We start from the raw sequence: 25,899 nt of genomic DNA, 5'->3' as shown, positions 1-25,899 counted from the left end.
CTTTCGAGAAGGCCTTTAAGAGAAAACTTGACATATTCTTAAGGACTAAGGATAGTATCGTACTAGAACTTGCCAATCTCTTTTCTTTTTCCTCTTTCCTCGTTAATATACCTAGGTTCCTGCCTGGAGGTAATGGTGATCTACTGCTACTAAGAATTGAAGCCCGTTAAGTCCAAAACTGTTTGAACTATTTGAATATAATATGAATTAAGGTAGTCCGCTCGGAATGTACGTATGGTAACAGAGATTGATCAACAGGAGTCATGAATATCAGGAACGAGAAATTACAAACGTTTGGATGAGTTATTGTTTATCTGGACCTAATATTTGATTGGATAACACAAAGGGGGTTTTGTGCTAAAACCACTAGTTTCAAGTCTCTGTGTAGAAACCATCACTAAGATCAATGTTGAAATCGTTATAACCTGACGTTAGTTTTTGATTCACTACGAAATATGGACTACTAAATATTTGTTTCTCCTTAGTCTGTAACTTTTCAACAACATGAAGCTCTGACAACATTAGGGTTTAGCTTAAGACCTTTAGATTTATCTGTAAGTTGATAACTATTGGTACATTGAGTTGGAATTCAATCAACTTGTGATATTTTGTAATAATCGTCTACCATTATTGATAAAATTTATCTCACAGTTGAAATTTATCGGTCATAATTTTTTACTTAAAGTTTGAAAAATTTTCCGCAGCTAATCATGGTTGTCACTGGGGATTTATTCTTTTTTTTAAGACTACCTTCTTAATTACCCATCACTGAACAAACTACATTTGTGATTCTTGTGAATTTTATCAATTTCAGATAAATTCCGTAGTGAAAATAAATTATGTATACTACATTAATCAACATATGTGAGATACACTTAGAAGAAAAGTATACTTTGTTACATGTCCTCGAAAAATATTTGAATTCAAGTTTATTGAGTGTTCGCTGAACTTTGACTACAACTGTATGCCAATAAATCAAATCCGTTATCCGTTTTAATCATTTTTAGTTGTCTCAATATCTTATATTTATATTTAGTACTGAGTAAATGTAAATAATTTCTGTTCACCAGCTGGTCGCTCAATTTTACTTTTAATAACTGTTCACATGTTAAATAGGAATAATATATTTATAAAATCTCAGCGAATGAATTTGTAGTAAATCCAACGTTTCGTCTGGCAATCTGGTCCAAGCTTTTTCAAGGAATTATTAGCTTTGTCATACACATTTGATTTTGTATAAGTTATTATCACTCAGATATATTTCAAAGCCCTCTGGATAGTCGATTGGATAATATTTCTCGTTTATAGAGTACCAGTTCCCACAAGGTTAAAGGTACACATTACTGATAAATGTTAACCAAAAGGAAACATAAATTCCGAATTTTCTATGGACTGCTTTCAATTACATTGGATTTCACATAATGCAAGAGAAGTCTAGTCATGTGGATTAATGGCTACTCTGAAACCTAAGGGACAGAATCTTAGAGGCACCAAAAAACTAGATAAATATGACGTTGGTCACTATTTAGTGATCAGTCAATTGTAAACTAACCATATAAATATATATATATATAAATATATAAATATATATATATATACATATATATATATAAATGAAAACAATTCTGTGTTATACCATTATTATACAGAATTTGAGATTTGATTATAATATTAAAAGACTAATATTAGTCTTTTAATATGATGGGGATCTTTAAATGATTATAATATGTTTATTAATAAATTTTTAGTCTTAGTCTTAGTCATGTGTACGATATACATACAGGATGATAAATTAAAGAAATATTAATCAAACTAAACCTATAGAAACTTATCGTGTCAAACATTCAATTAACAAAATGAATAAAGACACCAAAATTATGTAAGAATCTATACATATTACAAACAAACATTGACAATAAAGAAAGGATTCAACCTACATAAACTAAGGATTGTTCAATTAATAATTGATATGTACCATCATCAGCTGAAGGATAACGATATTTTAACTCACGACAACTTTTAGGGATATCTGTATTAATATGAGAAAAAATGAGTACAAAACAGTTTCTTCCTTAAGATTTCTAAATATTAAATGAGTAAACTCATAAAATTGTAGTAAGTTATTCACCACATTCGTTAGTAGTGATAGATAAATCGTTTTTATGAACTTGTAAATTTTTATTAAGGTAATCCGCGCAAGATGAACTAAATGAATTGATATGAATTAAAAGTAATTGTGTTAGATTTCGTACAATGATTAATTCCCATTAAAGACTGAATAAGTTGAGTGCTTTGAACAGTGATGAAAATCCTTCTTATTAAAATTGAATATTGGTAAGAAATGGGCTACAGGATGCATGTGTCATCCTAATTTGGGACTCTTTAAGAAGGGATACCTCTATTTAGGTGCTGAAGTTATGCATATGTCAGTTAATACTGATCAACGAGAAAACTCAAACCCTTACAAATAATGAAAGTGGTCTGTTTAAAGCCATTTTATGACCAAATACACAAATTAAATTTACGTGCATCCAATATGATATGAAGATTGTAACTTTTTTGTCTGGAAAATCAATCGCTGCTTTGTGATTGATTGCCTGAAGTGTGATTGCATAATTCATAGGTCATTAATATAATTTTACTAGAATGGTAATTTTGTAATGATCGAACAATTCTTAAACAGTTTTTATTTAACTGACACACTATGAAAATTAAAGAAAGTTGGTCTACGTTTTCGTCTAAGGATCTATAGCAACTCTTCTACAATCAATTTCGATTATTGTTAATTTTTGTTAAGCTCTTTTATTAACTTACTTAACAGACAATTTTATTCGAGTAGTAATAACTCATCTATTACTTTGTACTATTATGATCACTATCTTGTCTGAATAAACGTGTACTTTTGATCACATGACAGCCTACACACATATTATCTCTCTAGCATGTATATAAGTACTTAAATTATATTAACAACCTTTGCCTTGCTGTGTCATTATTCAATTTGACCATAAATTCGTCTCTATATTTGTTCGCATACACCTATTCGCCCCTCCGCTTCAAACTCTCTCGGTGTGCTTAAAGCTTTGTGATCTGTGCAATCAGCTGATAAACCATAGTCACCGCTTCTTATTGCCTTCTGATACCAAACACCGTTGGGATTTATATAATAACGGTTATCAAGGTGATTGATTAACGAAGCTGAGCCATTACAAACCCTCAGTTCTAAGGCTGAAGATTCTGGGCTCTCCCTATGGCAGGATTAAGGATGGGCGTTATTGTGAAGTTTCACACTAGGACAAAATAACTATCCAGATACTCTCTGGTTTTAATTGCTATCTAACTAGAATCAGTTCGTGTTATCAATTATCAATATCAAATGTAAATATTCAAATTATCTATACACATACCTGAACATAAATTTGGACATACACCACGATTACTGGGTTTCAGATTCGCTGGACATAAAGTCTCTGAATATTCATTGCCTAAATCATCTACACATTTTACTTGGCGATATTTCATTCTTGATACACAAGTATCTGGACACTGAGATTAAAAAATGAAATAAAATAAAAAGAGGAAAATATGATTAGCTTTAAAAAAGTTTTAAGTTGGACGAACTTGGTAAACTTTAATTATTTTAGCTTTGGTAAAATTATAGATAGTGACGAGCTTTAAAAGACCGCGACGAATTCCAGCTGGTTTCTAGCCAACGAGAAACACAGCTTTTATAGATGGATAGTTTGCCAAAAAGAAAACGATAATATTGAACAGAGTAAACCGATTCCACATAATTAGTAATTCTATTAATGTTTTCTGCAGGTTACTCTGCCTCCAAACCAAAACAATAATGGTAATGTAAACTCAACTTTATGGATATGGTTTGTCTATATTCTCGAACCTAGATAAGTACTCGGACAGATTTGTGAGTCTTTATATTGTTCCTTATTAAGGTTAGATATTTAGGGAAAAAATTAAGAACTTGTGGTGTAGGTTTTCATCACGTACTGACATCAGCTGTAGTGTAAAAATGCTCATTAGCCATATGGATGAACGGATTTCTCCCAAAAATTAGAGAAGCGGTATATGATTCGTTGTCACAGAAAAAGTAGTGATATCAGGTTAGGGTTTGCTTCAGGATTAAGGGTTTAGGATTTAATGATGGTTTTGACTTTCCTATTATATACAATCTACAAAGACAAAACTAACCATTTAATACGTCTGACACTAATATTTTTACTCTGTGGTTACAAAACGTAATGTTTTTCTATTATTCTGAACATTTTGAGGAGCTCATAAAAATATTTCTACCACTCGTTGAACATGATACTTGAATTGAGCTTAAAAGCTTAAAAGTTGCATTCTCGATTCTGATTTGCTCGTCCGTTTATTATACTTTTACTGATTTTATTATTCCCTAAATGACTTGGAATTATAACTACAAGTATTTAAAACTGCTTCGTATCTATAAGAAAATTCTATTTCCAAGTTAACATCATATTTGCATATGTGATACTTTTAACGTTTCGTGACATTCAATAACTATATCCTTGTTCAAGTGCTATAAACATTGTGGCAATCAATTATCATATTGACATAGACATATGAACTGTGAGGACTAGAGCAGTATCAGAATTGCATTCAGATACCCAGTTAGCAATTCAAACAGACGAACAATGCAATCAATTATAAGTAACTAAAAGATGAATATATATAGAAATTTAGTGAGCTTTATTTAGTTAAGTGAAAATATTGTGTAGTTTGAAAGAAACTACTAATTAGTACCATTTTCTTATGACCCAATACCTTCATTTAGACCAAGTCAATATAATACAATTAAGTAATAAATAGAAGAATTGATTTTCTGACTTACTTGGCTCCAAGATCCTGTACGCCATTCAAATCGTTTGCATTTAAACGATTCACAAATGGTCCAGTTCAATGGTTTTTCTAAATGGTTACAAGCCGTATCATGAACTGGACCACGTCTTGGACTGAGACATTTGATTATTCTTTCACGTTTGGCCAATTCGCATCCTGTTATATTGCACTGAAAGACAGAAAAATTGATTTGAAGATTATATGAGATCAACACTGAACTTCTAAAAAGTCAGACTAATTGTTTGTGATTTTGAGTTGTAAAACTAAAGGTTTTCACACTTTAACTTCAGCAAGTACATTTCAAGTGTTTACTAAATTAGAAGACTTTCTGTTCTGATGATTCGTTATCTATGCTTCAGACGGATGGATTATTTCTACGTAAATCATATTATCTCACCTATTTTTTAAGGGTTAATAGGATAGTTTTAAATAACACAAGCAGAGTGATCAACCACTTTATCGCACCATAAGTCGGTTTCAGCTAGTGCTGCATTTATTCATAAAAGTCTATCATAAAACCATAATTAAAAGTGATGGTTAACTTGTAAATTATGTTTCAACGATATTTTCTAATCGAATGATAAAGAATCCGGTTATCAATTTATTCTAATCAGAATGGTGTTAAATTATCAAAATTCAAGAACAGAACTTTCTAAGTTTGATAGTTTTAATAAGGATCAACCATTCGTTAAACAATTTCAGATTTATTTTACTTATCAATATACCATGTTAGATAAAAACAAGCAATAATTCAAACACATCGTACTCAAAAATGAAAAAAAATTATTCATCACGTCAGTATAACAGTGAAGAGTGACCGTTATTTATGATCAATATTACTGAAAAATTCTGAATGTATTTTTCATTGATGCAAAAATTAGTTTTAGATCAAATTTCAGAGCGATTCAAGTAAATATCCTTCTATAGAATGTCTTATTTTAATATTACCATCTAATAGTCTACTAATAAGTAACCAGTGCTCTGTTATATTCAGTTACTGTATTCAACTACAATCACTCGTGTTACTGTATAAAATCTTCATGGTGAACAAGTTTCATCGATAAACTATATTAATAACAAACATGTATTCACCAATAATTATTTCAGAGATAAATATTACCGATGATAGTAAATAATGACTGATCAGCATTGTAAGAACTTACGTTAGAAATTTAGACCAATGAATTGAGATCCTGTTGTGCTGAGATAATATATTATCTTCGACAACGAAATATTCTGTGTTTTATCATTGATGTAGTCGTGGTTGATAGCTGTCGCGTAGTATCAAAACAGGACTAAACAACTGTCAGTTGGTTCTTCATTTCCAATGGTTGTCTTACTTAAGTTAGTTTATTATATTTACTACCTTCAACTGGAGTAATCTCAAACCACAAATCTTAATTATATGAAAAGTGTTATTAGATGTCATTTGACAAATGATCATTATCATGAAATTAAATAGAATAAATATTTCTTATACGAGACTGCTTCTTATGTATACGACTATGATAACCGATTCTTAAAAATCTCATTACTTATAATATACACTTACAAGTCGATTGTTTCGTGAAATTTGTCTATCCTAAGCTTAGTGATTTATTTTAATTTTTAATATGAAAAACATATCTTGATGATCATCGCTCTTTGCTGAAGAAGTTGCTTTCTCTGTTGAGATAAGATGATGGTTGGAGGTGGTCAACAGGAAACCCTGGACCCCGGTTTCGTGCTATTTGGCACTCGTCAGCAAGGTGTACCTGTAATCTTGAGCCAACTGGTGCTCCCTGACGGATTCGATTCCGTGTCACCCAGCTTCACAGTCAGAGACGTTACCACTGAGCTATTCAGACCACGACCGACCTTCTGCAGGACTGAGATGTAATCACGATTGATTGATCACTTGGTGGTGATCAATGTCATGCGTGTCAAGTCCGTCTTAGTGCTTTCTCTAGTTGTCTAAACTCTGTCGGTTTATTAATGAAAAAGAACAAACCAGTTTTTTTGAGCAATTCAAATTTCAATATTTTATTTCACGGGGTTATTTGAAGAACGAAGTGCTAAGTATATTGTGATTCGCTATTTTGGTAGGATCCGTTGTACTACATTTACTAAGTAGTGTAATCAGTACTTAATCACTGAGTTCTCATAAACTAACAATAAGAAATATGAATACTTATTCAAAAAAATGTTATACAATATGCTGACAAATAGTATTTGTTTGATTTATACCAGTAAAATGTGTTAGTCCAGTGTCAATAAAGAGTTTATGCTTTCTTGGTTTTGAATCAACACATTTGACAATAGGCATGAAACCAATAAACTTTTCATATGTTTATCAAGTCGTAAAAAAATAAGAATTATGGCCAAAATTATTACAGAGAATAGCTTCAGATGATTTTTATTATTTAGAATTTTTAAATATTCTTATCCATCTTACATTTTTAATATGATAACTGGCGTATATGAGGGAATCCGATAATCAAAACATTTTCTTGATCAAACGTTGAATGTTAGTTCTATAGTTTAGTCAATCTCGAACGCTGAACTAAATAATATGTGTACATATGGTGTTTGAGTAAAGGGTTCAAAACTCAAACATGTTTAAATTTTACTCAACTGATGGTCTTGTTAGTTTATGGTTCAAATTAACTATTGGTCTCAGTTAGACGGCCATTGGAAAGGAGAGATCACTGAAAAGTTGGTTCATTTTAGCATAGAACTCCACAGCATAATAAGGGATTGGAACTGGGAATTTCGGGTCTCATGAAGAACGCGAAACTGTTAGAACCACTGGCTTGGCGTTCAGTAGTTCAATAGCATATTTAATGAACCGATATCATTGGTGAAAAGTGTTACACACGTGATGTGTTTGAACTCTCAGAGTCGGGATTTTTCACTAAAACTCAAGGTACATTTTTGAAGTAAGTCACCAGTATATCGGCTATTATATTTGAATGTTAGTCTATTTTAAGTGCCTGAAATATTGCTATTAGATCAGTAAAGGGTTGAATAAAAACAGTTTATCTAGCGTCACCTACACATTGAAATAAAGAAATAAATCAGAATAAGGTACCAAATAAAAACGAGAGTTAGTAAAAAGTAATCAAATAGTTTCAGATTTCTGTTCAACTGAACGTATTTTTAAGTCCGACATACCTCAGATGATGCAACGGGCCACCAGAATACTTCTAATCCTGTACATGGACGCGTTCCACACGAAATTTTATCGATAGGACGTGGACCTAGACATTTGCGCTTTGTTGTGATACTCTTTTTTATAGTCTGTATGGTATATTGAAGTGAATTTCCATGAGATGACTCTATGTTGTGATAAAATGTCTGGTTATCATTTATTGTCTCAACATTAATTACAGTTCCATTTGAAGATCGGCAAGCAACTTGACGTGACCGTATTCCCATGCCACAGTTTACTGAACACTGAAATAAAGGTGTTTATATACTACTGGCACAAATGTTGATGAAGGATTATAACAAAAATTCTAATTCTAAAACAGTTGGATTCATAAGTTGATCTAAGATAGACCATACTGATAATTAATGAAACGCTACAAAGACTGTGATATAAAATTTTCAAATAACGAATCTTCATATCTGTGCAGACACAAACTACGGCCTATAAATATGATTCATTTTGTATGACAAAATCATAACTGTCAAATGATTACATTTGTTCTATAAGTTATTGTTTAAAAAAAATGTATTCTAAAAGATTACTGTTTGACCTTATAGGGAATCGAATCCAAGGCCTTGGTTTTCATCTGTTGCTTAATTGATGTCGTTTTGTGATATAAACTATAAAACTTAACAATCGCTATCAATCTTTTACACTAGATATATTTTCATTGACTTCTGTTGACTTAAAATTAATAATCATTATTTATAATAAATAGTAATTTTTATTTTTACACTGAATTGACTTGATGAAAAATTTACGAAAACAATATTAAGATAGAATGTATGAGGAATAACTTTATTCTCACTAGCTTGTGAATAACTTGGTTTCACCAATGAAACTAAACCATGCTACCGACCCAGCGTAAAAAAAATAAGGTTTTTAATATTTTGTATCAGCTAATGAATATCTATCAGCAATGCTCACAGTTTACTGTAAAACACTTAGGAAAATAAAACTTGTACAGTGTTTTTATACAAATATTATCGTGTTCACAGTTGGTTTCTAATTTTAAGGCTAACAAAGCAGTGACACAGGAACTAGTTCATTCTCATTACAGTTCTATCTTTCTCTTCATACTTTATGATTGTAGATAGTTTACAGAATGACTTCATAAAGCCACTTCGCTGTTTTGTGCATACATGAAAAATGGGTCATTAAAATAGTTTTATTTAGGAGGAAGAATTCTTGAGCACATGGAAAACTGTTAAGATGTCCATACTCCATAAGAATGTCTACTACTCAATGAATTACTTATATTTTAAGGCAATTAATCCCTTTTATAAATTTCGATAGAACAATTAGAATACGGAGTTGATCTGAAAAATGTAATGTATTTGCGCTATACATTTCGAAAAATCTGGTCACACATATACTTGTCAAGGCATTTTATATGAAAATAATAAAGGTAAATTAAATGAAAGTTCAAGTAAAAAAGTAACAAAGGGGAGAGAAATATTTTACATCGTATAGAAAAAATAAGAAATTGTCTCGTTATCCTCGGCCATAGAATGACTTAAGGATTGCCAGGATAAACTCAGGTTTACGACAAATTGTTTTTGTACACATAAGGGGGGGGGTTAAATATATAAATAGCCAAGGATTCAATAATACTGAGAATACGTGCTTGACAATTTCTATACAATGTTTTAGAAGTTGTATCAATATCAATTTTGTCCCCCGTTAAAATTAACTATAATTAAACGAAAGTCAGATAACTCTGTATTCATTGACGCTTTGAACATAATTTATGACTCTCAAATATATTTGAATTTATATAATATCATCCTTTTTTTCGATTACACAAATGAATAATTCTTAGCAATTCAGTGTACTGTAAATACTCTCTTTACTGAAAAGTTCACTATAAGACTGATAAACACTTTCTGTATCATGATCCTAATCGACAGTATAGTACACTTCAATAATACAGTCAATGTTCGGTAATCAGTGTGTTTATTTATCAAACTGTGAAGTGACGATTTATATATAAAGGTTAAATATTGTACTTGGATATCTAAACACAAAAAGATCTACTGTGGTTTTAGAATTACAATCTGATAGTTTTAAATTCACTGCATAAACTAATTCATCTCAGCTGAGTTATATAACTAAGTGAATCAGAATACACAATTGACAGCGAGTAATTTTCAACGTAATTGAATGATTGTTAGTAAATAGTTTTTCCAAACAAATAAACTCACTTTTGACCATTCACTTTTATACCAATAAGGACAACTTAGATTTATTAAACATGGTCTTTCTGATATTGGTTTGGCACCGGCATTTCGACAACGTTCTTGATCAACATCCATTATATTTACTGAACGTGATCGACGAATTAAAGAAGAATCAAGATGATTTATCGATAAACGTAATGAACTATCATCTTCCGATTTTTGTAAATGATTATTTATTTGTTGTGAAGAGGTCAGTTCAATTATACATCTAATTTTTCGATGTTGTATCCCGTACTCACACTCACCTATACACTGGAATAAAAAACATGATAAAATGCGAGTTATTCATTATTGACAAAAGCCTCCTAAAAATCAACGACAGGATGAAATAAAATCTTATTAATAATTATGTAAACCTCATCCCCACTGAACAGGTAAGTAGCTATTCAGACTCAGTGGCTCAGTGGATAATGCGCTGGTGTTTGAAGCAAAAGGCAATGGGTTCCAGTCCTGATGCGAGCTTAAAAGCTAAGATCTAAGTAAATCTAGCAGTCGAATTCGACATAAAACAATATATCCCTGCTCAATATCCTACTAGTTACAATCCACCAATTCTTAAAAACATTTTTATTGCGATCGCAAAAAAATAAAGGCTAGACAACTATTGCGAAACTGGATGGAACTCCTCACCAAAGCATATCCGTGAATCCACAACCAAGAATCAAACCCGGGGTCCTTCGTCTCACAGCAAACACCCAGTCTCTAAACTACTGAACCGAAACCTGGTGGTGTAAAAGTCTAGCTTCAGTCGATCCATGATAATGGGCGACTTCCTTCTAACATGAATCAACTCATGATTTCAATGGGATTCAACTGTCTCAACAATCACATGCTGAAAATATTTTTTGTTTAAATCTGAGTGTACATAATAAAAAACAATTGTTGAATATAATTATATTGAAGTCAAGTTGGTTTTAGTTTCTTGAATATTTATCGAGCAAAAGTATATTCCTTTATTTGTATACGATCCACTTTAGTTTTCATAAATCAGAGGATTAATATAGAGGGAACAAATGAAATTGAGTATCCTGGTCAAAATGCTTTATTGATCCTACTTTAGGAATTGGAGGGATGTAAGATTTACTGTCGTTTGGTATTGTACCAAGGATATACATATTGAGTATAATCGGATTACTAAATGAATTACGTTTAGGTGAAACTTAGGGTTTGTTGAAAGGTAAATCATTTAATTAATAAAGTTTCAATGGAGCACTGACTGAAATGTTTGAGAGAAATGAAAACTATTTCTAATCCTAATCTATTCGACGTACTATTTTGTCTAGAATAAGAACAGACTAAGAAATTAAAATATTTAATCAGTTCACAAATGTTGACGTTATGAACTTTTTACAAATGAAAGTGTCGGATTCATAATCGAAGAATTTAGTAATCATAGCCCTTGAATATCAAAGCTGTTGGTAGTTCATTCCTCACTTTTCTGCATCGAAACTATGAATGCTTAAGTGATCATCACTTATTGATTCTGTCTTTATTTATATTCTTAAAAAGCTTTTATGGCTAAAAATAAATCTAGAATTAACACCTTGTCCTATTAACAGATTAACTAATTTTTTAAACTGGCTATACCGTTGTGGTGTGTGCTACTTACATCTACATAAGTAGTACAGTACGCTAGTCATGAATAAAATGTCTGTCAGCAGAACGTCAAGAAGATTGAGGAGGAACGAACGGGAACAAAAAACAATTGGTATGGAAATGCAGAAACAATGAAGTCTGAGACGGATTGACTAACATTTGCAAAAGAAACAGTCAAATTTGAGACAGTTGGTTAACATTTTGCAAATGAAGTATTTATTGTATGGTTCGCAAATTTTATTATGAAGTTCTGTAATTTTGTGTCCAAGCACATTCAATTGTCTCTACTTCTGTTCTCGTTAACTAGACCGTGTAATATCACTAAGGGTTTGTTAATCAGATAGTTCACATTCACTTTAGTCCATTCGATGTAACTTAAAGATTAGAATTGTTTCATTGTGTAAAGATGAAATTTTCATATACTGGTAGACCTATTCTTTCTTTATGTTTCAAAGGTTTATTGCTCTTAACACTAAGGATAACTGAAGAATATGTAGAAGCTAATTATTCCCTCTCTTCTCTAAATTAAAACAGTGGTATTTTAGAGAACGTCCATCCAACTAATGATTGTAATGTAAACTTACTTCTTGCCAATCTTCAGCCTGCCACATAGGACACGGAGCTTCAAGACACGTTTCTTGTTCCGTTGGCATAGGCAATAATGCATTATGACATATTTGTGAATCAACTACTTCAATATTGAATCGACTCGTTGTAAATATGGAAGTATATGATATTGAATGACGTTTATGTAGATTTGCATTTTGCGTTTCGACTACACACATAACTTTTCTTTGTCTAACACCTAGTCCACAAGAACTGGAGCACTGAAATGTAACAGAAAGTAAGCACCAATAAAAGTAGATGAATATTATATTTCAACTTATTGTCAGAACAATTGTTCATTGAAGTGAAAGTTCTTTAAACATGTCAGATAATCTAAAATTGTCAACAGACGAGCTGAGAAATGAGCTTCATTCAGCAATTATTAATGAAGTAACTCAATTGTCCTAAAGCAACTTATACACTGATGTTAAAGGCAGTTGATAAAATGTCATGGGCTGAGATTTTATGCAACTCGGGGCTTGTTTTCACTCTTGGGGGAACCTCTCGTGGGATTCGAACCCATGTGATAGGGAATCAGAGATGTTACGAGTGAGATATTAAGTCTCGTTTATGCGTTTTACGCTATTTGAAATGGGTTCATCCAAGTCGTCACCGTGATACAATTTACAGACGATCTATGAAGGTCCGAATGTTTTTGATATAAACATGCAATTATTTAAAGAATATGAGCTATCGTGTAAGATACATTTAATCAATGGTGTCAACTAGTAGACTGTTTTCTGTTTCATTCCAAAATCTAAATGCGCTTAGTTGTAATTGTTATATAGAATACTTCTTGGTGTTAGAGAAATGGTTCACCATTCCTTCGACTAATAAAGGTATCAGAAATAGCACTCAATTGTTATTTTCATCTTCACTTGTAAGGACGATATAACTTTTAAAATTAGAAAGTTTAAACAAAAGACAAATAGACGGTAGGATAATGTTTACGATCATAGTAATTTTTTGGATGTTCAGAATATACGTTGTACATTCTACACGTCATACATATTGAAGTATTGAAAAGTCAAACCATATAACTAAACAACCGATTAAACCAGGGTGTATGATTCACCATAAAACAACTTGCAAATTTTTATGCAGAAAGTATTATGGGTAAATTATTAGAAGGTCTATAGCAGCGTTTAGAATAAATGTATTTTAACCATTTTTATAAATTCACAAGAATTTGTTCTCGCAGTAGACCTGACCGAATAATCTACATGGTAACTATTTTAGTCTTTTCATACTAGGCTTTCTTAAAGATCTATTCATTTCAATATTCTAGCTTGTATTTAAAATATTTTGACAAGCAAATCTATAATCATATAATTTAAAATATATTACAAAAATTCGGTACAATTTACAAAAAAAAGAATTTTTTCACTTTATACTACTTAAAATGTTATCCGATGCCTGTTAAACAAGAAGTCCAATGTGATTAAAAGTTACTGTGACACTTTTTCTTTTTGACAATTATTGATTTTTGCTGTAAAATTTCCTCAGATATTTTAACTATTGTGAAGAGTATTATAAAATTTATTAAATTCATTCTTTATCTTATCAGAAGTTGATTTGGGTATCTATTTTAACATGGTGAAGAATTGATTATTAGGAGAATAATATATAGACATTTCAGAAGATAAGCAATTCAATAGAACCTCTAGTTTATGTTTATACAATAACCATTAATTTGACGGTGAAATTGAGATAAAAAGTGAATTATTACCTAGTACTTGACAACAGTTTACATAACTGCATAGCCGGTTTACTTATTAAAACAGTAAATCTACTACAGTAGTATGGTACATTTTGATGAATGTTGTGACTGATAGATTTTAGCATCGATAAATTGAATTTTAATTTTAATATTTTGCTTAATTTTACTGAACTCATTTTCTCTGTATTTTCTTCACAAATACTGCTCTAGTGTACTGTGATTTCTCAGTTAAGTATATATATATATATACAGTAGTTTTATTTGCTTATTTCTACATCTTTAAAAATTCGTACCAACTTTTTGGATGTTCTTAATTTTTGTCAGTTAACTGTAGTTTAATCAACTTGAATGGATCAAGATAGTCCACCTGAATATTCCTTTCTAATTTAAAACTCTATGAAAAAGAAACAAATTAAAGTCAGCATAAAATGATTTAGAATATCATTCAGGTTAGACAAAACAACAAATATATACTAACTGCACTCCATGATGTTGTTCTCCAAGCTGGTACACGCAAATCACATGGGGCTTCAATGCAAGTTAACATAACGGGTTCGTTTATATTGTCGACTTTTAAAGGTATCATCTCTTGATCATTATCTATCCGTCTTTCAACAGTTTCCACAAATATAGTACCGTTTGTTTTATCAGTGAATAAACGTGGCATATACTGAAGATTTTGCATACACTTATCATTGTCAACAATATGTATTCCTTGTAAAACAATATTCTTTTCATTAGAGCTTGTATCCAAATCATCTTTTAATATAATACATTCACATGATATTCGAGTTTGTTTCACTCCTCTTCCGCAATTTACAGAACACTGAAAAAGCAGACGTAAAAAGAATCAAAATACGTGTTATATTCAAAAAAGTAGGTATAACATAAAGATTGAGGGGAATCTTAAGGACATTTATCGACTGAAATCTTGTGAAACTAATAATTTCATGATAACATAGTCTATAGATTGATTAATCGATATCAGAAGTGTATTATATTAAAGTGATTTTGACATACATTAAGTAGTTAAATGTAGTCGACAGAAAATTTACGGCCTTGATTTTATGATAGTTGGTACACGTTATCAGGGCGTACTCTTAATCTTGAGTGGACTGACTAGGATTATGAGACTGGAGACTGTATCACCCTCCACAGACTAAAGCGTTTTATATGAGATATTGGGGGTACGACTAATCTCTTGTAGGACTAATATATATATATATATAACGCAAGGTGTTCATCTCTTCTTCAACTATATATAGTGCGTATTCGATAACTAAGAGTCCTGGTATTTCTTCTGTTTAAATTCCTTTTTAAAGATCCATCGGCTCTTTTAGTTAAAAGAACATCCAAACAGGCTATTCTACCATTACTTTCTTCTTCAGATGTCAACTCAATGGCTGGATATACTTTATTAAACTATCTAAGAACCTTTTGCTGTGATGCATTATCTTTACAGAGGATGAACGTATCACCCCTATATCAACAGTAAAATGAGAATTTTCGAATAATCTTATTGTGTCATCCATTTTCTAGTTTGGCTATAAAAATGTCAGCTAGTATGGGGCTCAATGATGAATCCATTGCAACACCATCCGTTTGTTTATAGATTTCTCCGTTGAACTTGAAATCTAAATTCATGGTGCATTTCAGTAGTAACTCTTTTATAACATTGATATGAACTATAGTTTCAATTTCATTTTCACGCAGTTGTTCACATATACATTCCATGGTCTCTACGAGCGGGACATTTGTGAATAATGAAGTAACATCTTAAGTTTTCACTTAACAAGTTAACATTCCATTCGAGTCATATCAACATTAGCAATTTTATTCTTTTCTGTTTGACAATCCTAAATCCACGTGCTTTAACTTTAAACAATGCAATTTTCCCTTAACCTGGCCATTAATTTGGATATATAATTGTAGAACCTGAAGAGAATTTATCGAAAAGAATATTCTTTGTTTGAATATTACTCTTTGAATATCAGTGATACACAAACTACCAAGTTTTGAAGGTTTGATGAACTTATCTCATCCCACCCAGATTGTATATCAATTTAAAGTCTTCTTGAGAGTAAAGTTTTTAAGGCCTAAAGCTATAGCAATAAATAGATAGTATATTCGTAATATTTAACTCTTTTTACTAACGTAGGTATTCCTAATTTGCCGACACATTCTGTAAATTCCCTTTTCTACTATGCTAGTGTAAAGTGTGATGTTTTATGGTGAGAAACATTTGTTTCAGATCCTACGCTGATTATAATCAACTGGTTAACTTACGAGGAATATTCCCTAAGTTAGCTAACATACATCGGTTAGCATGGAATTAGTATTTGAATGTAAGTTAATTCATTCTGAAAATTATAAATCAGTAAAATACGTAGTTATTTTCCGTTTATTATGATTTATAATATACCAAACTGTATCAATAGTTTACAATTAAATTCTAATAACCTTTTTTTATGAAGGTACCATTTTACTGTTTTTTATTTTTATTTTGACAGGATCAGACATATTGTGAAAAGTAGATTTTTAAAAAATGATCTAACATGATATATACTTGTGTCACTATAATGAGATCTTATTAATTAGTCTTATTCAAGTAAATAAATTATAACATTAACATAGATTTATGAATTCATCGTAAGATGATAAAAATATTGCTGATGTGCTAACGCCTTGGTTTATAATAGCTTAGTTCCTCTTTTATAAGTCGTCATTACCGTCCCGTATATTTTTAAATTATTAGCAATTAGTATCCAGGAGATTGTGATAACAAGTAATTAGAAAGATAACAATAGTAACAATGTCACGGTGTAAGCATCAACGCTGAAGTACAGGTGCAGGTACATCCTGCCTACGAATCTCGAATGGGAAAAAAAACGCACGTTCTGGATTCTACTGTTATCTACTATATAACTTTAACAAAAAATTTCTACGTAGTTTGAAAATTTGTGACAGCTTTGACTGACTGAACATCAAATTATCCCATATCTATTTTATGTATTTCTCCAAGTAAATTGATGATTTTGCTCGTTTCTAGTACTTTAAAATAACCACAAGTTATTAATATATTGATAATTCTATCATAATACTTATGTTATAGCCTGTAATTTATCTAGGTTTTGTACATGTAATTAGACAAGATCTTATAAACTACAGAAACTGAGATCATAGTTTATTTTTTGAAGTTTGCATTTTTAGAATTCGGAAAAGGTCAATTACTGTTCTATGTAGTCATATCCATTAAGCTCGCTTATTGTTGATCGTCATCTTTATTTATTCCTATTTCATTCCTAAATCATTTAAACTGTATAATAGTTGAAAAATAGCTAAATTTGCTTGATTTACCGCTGACATTTGTCCATTTCCCCATCTGTAACATTTTGGTTGAGTACAGGCTTCTCTACCATATGGTTCTTCCATTAGCTCGCCAAGCATACTAGCTTTACGACAAAAATTTAAATTTAATTGTATTCTTCTCATAAAATAACCCGACGTCAATTGATCAGTCACTATATATTTGTTTAGTGAATTATGATAATTATCATTATTCTCAATAATACATGAAACATTCCGATAACGAACACCAATAATTTTATTGATTAAATCTTTGCGATCCGTAATATTGTCAACTAGACGACAATTGGACTTCATCTGTTCATCCAACGGTTCACATTCGGACCATCTAGTTGTAGACCAATTAATATCATTTCGACATTTAGATAAAGAAAAGCAATCATTATATTGTTCAATATATAAATTGTGCTCAAATGATACTTGGAAATTGTTATTTTGTTGATAAAGTAGAATGATTTCTTGAGCTGAATGAATGGTGATAGATTGTTTTGGAGCTTTTGAATGGTGAATCATTGATTCACCGTAATTCATACATTCATTGAGAGGCCAATTTTGCCCAATTTCATCTTGACAGTAAAGAATCCGTTTACGTGTTCCATCACCACAAGAGTTGTTACACTAAAACAAATAAAAATTTATTCGGGATAATTGATACTTTAATAAAGTGTTTACTCGTATTTTTGAGCCATAAGGTTTTTGGAAACATTATATAATAATAAGTTGATTTAGAAACTTTATAAAGCCGCACTATAGTTAGTCAGTTAGACACAAAGTAGAACATGATACACGTGTATATTGGTTTGAGCTGTCTTACTTCATTAGCACAAAGGGATGAAATTATTACGAACCATCATCGCCATTTATGTAACCATTCAGTGATACTTCCTCGCTAAATATCATATAGTTAATAAGAAACCAGCATGAGCTTATGAAGAAGCAACTGAGCAACAACCCTCATACCATAAATTGGCTATGGAACAAAGAATTTTTATAAACAGTAACTAGTAATGACAGGTAGAATAGTTTTATTATATTTGTGTATTAAGAGCGATTAGATTGATATTTTCATCGAAGGGTTTGTCTTGTGGGCAAGATTGTAGACAGTTTTATTAAAAAAATCTAATAAATAAACGATATAAAGATCAACTTGAAAATTTAAACTGATGAAATTGTAAACTAAGCTTACTTCTGTCCAATTCGATAAAATCCAATAAACAGGATGACATGAACCTTTACATGTAACATAAGCTGGTTGGGATGGAGCTTTACCCAAGCCTGCTTTATGGCACACAAGTTCTCCTAGTTGAGCAACTCTCCAAATTCCTTTTGATTTATCTTTTTGTTCAGCAGGTACAATATATTCTTCACATACATACTCGACAGCTTCATGACCTTCATTACATCGTGCTGAACAGCTACTAGTATAAAATTTATAAATACCGTTTGATGTTTTTCCCGTTTGCATTGGTTTAGCTGACCATCGTACACCACAATAGTCGGAACAACGTCTGAAAACTGATGGTGGCTTCGGCATAGAGGCGCATAGATAATCAGCTACTGGTCGCAATAGATCAAACTGTGAAAATTGACTTCTCTCACTATCTTTTGGGACTAATGGATAACATTCTGCAGGTGTTGTGACATTTCCTGTGGAAACGAAAAAGAATTGTGTGTGTTTGTGTGGATTTGTGCATATAATAATTTTCTAGGTAAAATCTTTGGGTGCTTAGTTTCCGTATAGCACACAAAAATATAACTGAACGGCCGGACTCAACAATTCTTAGAAAATTAATTTAAAAGTCAGTGTAATAGCCATGAGATTAAATAGGCAAATGGCATTCACTTAACTATAACATAAATTAAAATGGGAATATCGTGGTGTGTACTACTTATATCTGTCGACACAAGTAGTATGTAACAATAATCGGAAGTGGAAGCCCTAGCGGCAGAAGGCTAAGAAGATCAAGTTGAGAAAAATAGAAAGGGAAATGGAAAGAAACTGAGAATAGGAAGAAGGATACAGAATATGAAGGACAAATGATGGAAATTTGCAAATGAAATATTCAATGTTTGGTTCTGATATTTAATCAAGACATTCCGTAATTTTGTAATAAAATAAATCGGTTGTTCTCACCTGTATTCTTGTTCATTACAATATTGTCGTTGATGAGAATGAGCACTATTTATTGAGTGGGCTTCGTTGTCATATAATCCCTCACTAGCCACTGCTCCCTAACTTTCGCGGTTTAACTAAGTAGTAGTTTCACTGTTCATCATATGAATTAGAAAGTCGAAGGTAGTATGTAGTTGATAACTTTCTGTATTTCTGCTACGTGTTTTTGTTTGTTTATTGATATCATTCACTAAAGTAACGGATCTCAAATGATAAGTGATTATAACCTCGTCATATATTATGTCTTCTGGTCGAAAACCTATCTGATAGCGCACACTTACCAAATTGTTAGAAATTGAACCTCCAAGTTTATTCGTTAATCTGTAGAGTAATGTGTTTTTATGTTATCCAATCTTTCTCACTTTATATTTCAATAAGTCAGTCTTACAGAAAATTAGTCATCTAATACCATTCCAAAGTAATTCCCTATTCGCAACAATTCTAGACTTGATCAGTAACTAATTTTCACCCAAGTCCCAGGAATCCTTCTAGAAGACAGTTCATAATGAGTACTCGGCTAATTAATTATTGAGGTGGTTTACTTCATGAATTGAAATCAGCTAGAAAATCGTTAGAAATCATAGAAAATTAAACAGCTATGTTGACCTAGTATAGGTCCCCACGGATGATGTCAGTGACAAGTACAATCTTAGAAATCAAATTATTGTCTATAAATTTCTTAAATAAATCAAATATTTGTGGCGTTTCTCCTTTAAAGATGATCATTTGTCTTATAACCATAACATCTTTGTTGGCTTACTAAATGACCTGAAGCATAGCCTAGTTCATAACTTCATATATATTCCCAGGCCGATTCTTGAAGTATATTGAAATTTATTCGCGCTCACGAAATCTCGAAGACAAATACAAGTTGTAATAGATTTTTATTGGTAGTGAATTAACTCACTAGATCACACGTTAGCAATCAAACTATACACAGGAAGGGAACGTCTATTTTATGCTTTGAATATTAATATAAATGTGTACGTCAGCAGTTACTTATTGATTGACTGAGCATACAGTAAATAACAGAATAAATGAAAATGAATAAGACATCTAAGCAATCATACACAAACAGGCATATGTATATAAACATATACATAATTAGTTAAATGACTTCATCACATTAGGAGATTAACGAAAATACATTGACTTTTGTTTGATTAAGTTTTATCTGTGAAAACTGCCTATTATATCTTAATATACATTATTATAGTCGTCTTAGTGGGAAATGAGATATATATGCGTAATGCATTACTTAGTTATGTAGATATATGGACTAGATCAATAAAGAGAAAATAAGTCAGTAAGGGATTCAAGAGTAATTTGATTAACGTTTTCTAGTTTTAAATGACAAAAATTCTTGAATTATGATCATAAAATAGAAATTCACTTAGTATTACTTGTTTGAATCTTCCCATTGATGTTTAGGACTGCTACTGGTCAGTCTCTTATTGACATATATGCATACTGTGCGTATTGCCTCGATATAGCCTTATTTCGCAAGCATTATAAGCAAAGATGGGTAGTGGCTAGCAGTGGAATCCAGGACGCGCGTTTCGTCCTATTTGGGACTCGTCAGCTGGATGTACCTGCATCTCAGAGTTGATGTTCACTCTGGGACTTGAACACAGTACCTTTCACTTCAAACGTCATCGCGTTATCCACTCAGTCCCAGAGTGAACATCAACTCTTAGATGCAGGTACATCCAGCTGACGAGTCCCAAATAGGACTAAACGCGCGTCCTGGACTCCTCAGTGCGGGATCGTGGATGCGCACTGCTGAGGAGTCCCATAGTAGGACGAAACGGCCGTCCAATGCTTCCAGGTTTTCGATGGTGGTCTAGCTTCAATTGACTCATGATTTCAACAGTGAGAATACTAAATTCTTTACAAAACCCCCTCTGATTTACTAAATCTTCCCTAATCAGAACTTTAAAAAAATATTGACATCGGTTACCTGCACATGTAGTACAACCTGTGGGTAGTTCACTGATTCTCCAGACGAAATATATTTGTGGTTTCTCATTCTTAATTTTACGATTGTCTAATTCATTTGGATTATTCTGTACAGGATGAATTAATTCATCAACTGTTTTATATGATGAAAGAATATTTTGGGATCTTCCAGTACGACGATTAATTCTATCTTCAGCTAATCGTGCTTCGCTTTCCGCAATGAAATATAATGAATTATTTTTTTGTGATTTATCAATAAAGTAACTGTATTCCACTCTTGGTAAAGATTGAGTTGTATGCGAGTTTTCGACACGAATCTAATAAAATATAATAATTATAATCAGAAAATTAATTATGATAATGTTGTAATATTTCTGAAGAAATGAACTCGTTAATTGTATCCATTTAATGTTGTCTTATTAGCTAACACAAGGATATTTATATGGCTTTGACAGGCTATTGAAATCATAATACTGTGTTTGGTTAAAATGAAAAATCCCTGATGTGAAATGAACAAAATTTCAGGGAATTCCCATCCGTCTAACGGTGAAAGTATGCTTGGAGACCAACCAATCAGTACTAAGAAAAAGACTATCAGGCTTTTGCGCGAAAATCGAAAGTGAATGACGTTTTATTATATCGCGTTAAACGAACATTAGAAATAACACCGAAAAATTATTTGTTTCTGTAATAGAAAACGATAGCGTAAACCATATCAAGTGTAAAATGTAAATAGCATGTAAAGAAATCTTGTTCTTAAATCCTAACCCTACACAGAAATAATCAAAGTACCTTTTGAAACCTTTTAGTGTTCTTATATAAGTTTCAGTAGACATACGTTTCATATCTATATGCATGGATTTATTTGACTTTGTTGTTTTAATCCAGACATAGGGAAAGTTGTAGAAGACTTCAATAAATTGAATAATTACGTAAAATCTTTTTACCTATTGTAGTTTTATCCACGCAGAAGATGATGTTTGATATGTGATCAAAGAAGAAACAAGTCATGACTTTGCGTTCATCTTGGGTTTAACCTGTTCTTTCTACTTTTTGTATGCATCTACCCTTTAAAATTCCTTATCAGCTCAAGTTATTTTCCTATTGTTTTCATGAATTACGCGTATCTTGTAGACATTTTACAATTTATATCGTTATCATTTGGGTCGTATGATTTAGTATGAAAATTTATATTATTATGTTATTGTGACAGTTCGCTGTGTATATTTCCCTGCGGAACTGAGATTTTATACATTTATTGGAAAATGCTGGCTAAATGCAAGGTCTTTTAATTGCTTAATCCATAACATAAACATATACAGGATTCGATTCTCTCCATCTATCAACTTAAATCACTTGTAGTGTGGATGAGATATCCACCAGCCGACCAAAGGACATGCATATTGCATAGTCCTTTGTTAGGTATTACTTTCTAAGTAGGTAACATAGTCTTTGAGAGTAGGTTACTGATCATAGGTGTCTTCAAAACACTTCTCGAAACTCGTGCAGTGATCTAGTAGGAAATATTGAGGTTAGATTCAAGGGACTGGATACTGGTGTCCACTTAGTAAATGAGGTAGTGAATAGGAACTGGAAACAACCGGAAAGAATTGACCAGGACAGAGTTCAATGGAAAATGCTGGTGGGCAGTCTATGCTCCTCCACGAGAGGTAACGGGCGTAATTAAGTAAGTAGTGAATCATTGTCGGTTGAGATTTCTGGGACGAATGTTAAGTATATCTTACAACTGCCTACCTTGACGGACATTGTTAGCTGGTGTAAGGTTGAGCCAGATGAAAGTTAGAGGCGTCCAAATCAAAACATAGAGTTAGTTCGTGGAACCACTGACGGGTGGTCTGACATTTGTTGGTGGGTGCGGGCCATCTGGCAGGGGTCAGCTTGATAGCAATGACCAGTGGTTCAAGACGTTGAGTGACATGACTCAGATCGGTAGGAATGGTATAGATGCAACCGTATTCTATATCTTGAATTTCAGTATTCCTTCACACATAAATTTTCATCCTGTCTTTACCACTACATTCTGAATAGTTATTCTCTCATCATTATAACTACTACATTGTTTCGATTCTTTAGGTATTCATGTCATTGTGTTAATATGTTATAACTATTTAGCTCATTACTAATTTGTGTTTAACTCTAATGTTCATTAAGATTAACTCACTGACTGTGCATGAATGTATAATTTGATTATATTTTCATAGAAAAGATTACATTCACTGAATTTCATGTGATTGATGCTCTATTCGAACCGCTAAAAATTTTTAACTAGTGAATAGCTAGTTTTAAGTGCGTAAAAAACCATTATGTCATTTAGTTATCGTGCTAAAATTTTATTTTAATTGATATAAGAAATGTTTTAGGGACTACCATTAAGGTTATGAAAGTCAGATTGATTATTCCTTATTTTTAGTATGGTGGAATTTGTGGGGACTACAGAATTTTCGTAGTTTGAATCGTGTAGTGATGTTAGCTAGACCACCATTGGAAAACCTGGAAACTCTGGAGATACTTAATAATCACGAGCTTATTAGTGGGCACTTTCAAGATACAACTCTTGGAGTTCTAATGAAAAGCCATGACCAATGGAATTCAACTATGTTAGATATCCTCACATCCTAACACAGAAAAGTGAAAGTGGTCGCGGAGTTTAGTAAGTTGATTGATGTTATTATTGTGAATCATTGCATACACTCTCAGTGGTCTACAGTTTAGGCTTTCGTGCTCGAAACCAAAGATCCTGAGTTCAATTCTTGGATGCGAGGTCGTCGATGCCAACCACTGAGGAGCTCTTTAGTGGGACAGAACGGCTATTTAGTACTTTCAGGTTTTCGGCAGTGGTCATGGTCTAATCTAAGATGTTTTGCTTTATGTTTGCAAACACAAGGCTAGTTATTTTTCTCATCTGAAATGACATTTAAACAATCTTTCTTCTATTCTCTATACTCCATTGACAGTTGGCATTTTATAGTTAATATGTTATATTTTTCCAGACTTTAACATCGTTTTGTAATGTTTACTTGTAAAATATATGATATTTAGATATGTCGACCCTATGGACATAATTTTATTTTGTACAAGTCTAGTTATATAGGTTAACTATCTCTTTTTTTGGGAACCAATTATCCAAAACTGAATCGATTTTAATCGTTGATTTCGACAGCTTAACAAGTTAGATAAAAAATTTCAATTATGCTGAACAATAAGCATCTTTTGTTTTCAGCTTGACTCAAAGACTATGCAACCATTGAAAACTATGTTGCACAGTTTTATTCAAGTATGGGACTATTCAAAAGTGTTCACTTATGACCCTATTAGGAATCGAAATCATGACCTTCAGATTTTACTGTTAGATCAGTTTGTGATGAAAGCAACTTACAAATTGTTAATCAGCCAATTATTAGAAATGATTAAATGGTATTAAACATAACAACTAATTTTATGTCTAGAGTTGGATTTTCGAATACAAACTTGAGGTTTATTTAAGTGAATTTCTGTGATATTGATTGTGTAGTGAACTATATCTGACAAAATAAAGTGGACTGAATAAGACACCATTTATTCTTCCACATTTTATATTAATGTAATATCCCATGTTAAATAGACTTAGAGATTCTCACTGTTTATCTCTATTCAGTGCTCATTTCCACCACTTTTATTTTTGTGTAAGCAATATGAGTAAATCATCGATTTATAAACATAGTTTCATACTTTTTCACCTTTATTCATGTGTACACATTGAAGATAATTAAAACTGATTCTTGAACCCTAACTTAAACTGGTGTTTTATTCATCTGTTGTGTATAATAGGTTGCAATAATTTATCATTTCGCATTTCGGTTTATCGTTATCAATACTTTGTCAATTCAATTCACATCAGCTAATTGGTGTTAATTTTGCATTCAAATATAATCTTTTTTTAATCTTGAGGCTATGATAATAATGAGGTCATTGACAAGCAACAGTTCTCCACTCAGTTCGTACTTTTAATACCTAAATGAGGATATTTGAATCATTTATATTTACTTGTTTCTTTCAACTAACTATTTTCTTGAAAAACTCATCAAATCTTATCTATAAACATTATCAACTTAATAAAAGGCTGATACAATCTTTTAAGAACATTCAGTAAGTATGGTTTTGAAAGCTC

The 25,899-nt window shown here is 31.8% G+C and overlaps 1 protein-coding gene across 1 annotated transcript in view; it reads right to left on the bottom strand.

The window, feature by feature from the left end:
* Positions 1-25,899, bottom strand: part of Smp_124500 (ADAMTS peptidase (M12 family)) — a gene marked incomplete at both ends in the record, with an annotated part of 79,481 nt that overhangs the window by 17,935 nt on the left and 35,647 nt on the right. The window contains 9 exons of the mRNA XM_018790731.1: positions 1,938-2,029; positions 3,408-3,546; positions 4,874-5,050; positions 8,035-8,316; positions 12,492-12,734; positions 14,712-15,059; positions 17,591-18,217; positions 18,786-19,246; positions 21,733-22,048. Of these exons, the coding sequence (XP_018645973.1) occupies positions 1,938-2,029; positions 3,408-3,546; positions 4,874-5,050; positions 8,035-8,316; positions 12,492-12,734; positions 14,712-15,059; positions 17,591-18,217; positions 18,786-19,246; positions 21,733-22,048 (2,685 nt within the window). The remainder of the gene's footprint in view (positions 1-1,937; positions 2,030-3,407; positions 3,547-4,873; positions 5,051-8,034; positions 8,317-12,491; positions 12,735-14,711; positions 15,060-17,590; positions 18,218-18,785; positions 19,247-21,732; positions 22,049-25,899) is intronic.

The sequence above is a fragment of the Schistosoma mansoni genome (assembly GCF_000237925.1).
Source record: "Schistosoma mansoni, WGS project CABG00000000 data, supercontig 0037, strain Puerto Rico, whole genome shotgun sequence".
NCBI classification, from domain to species: domain Eukaryota; kingdom Metazoa; phylum Platyhelminthes; class Trematoda; order Strigeidida; family Schistosomatidae; genus Schistosoma; species Schistosoma mansoni.
The sequence above is the reverse complement of the archived record's forward strand: the minus strand, read 5'-3'. Positions and strand labels throughout refer to the sequence as shown.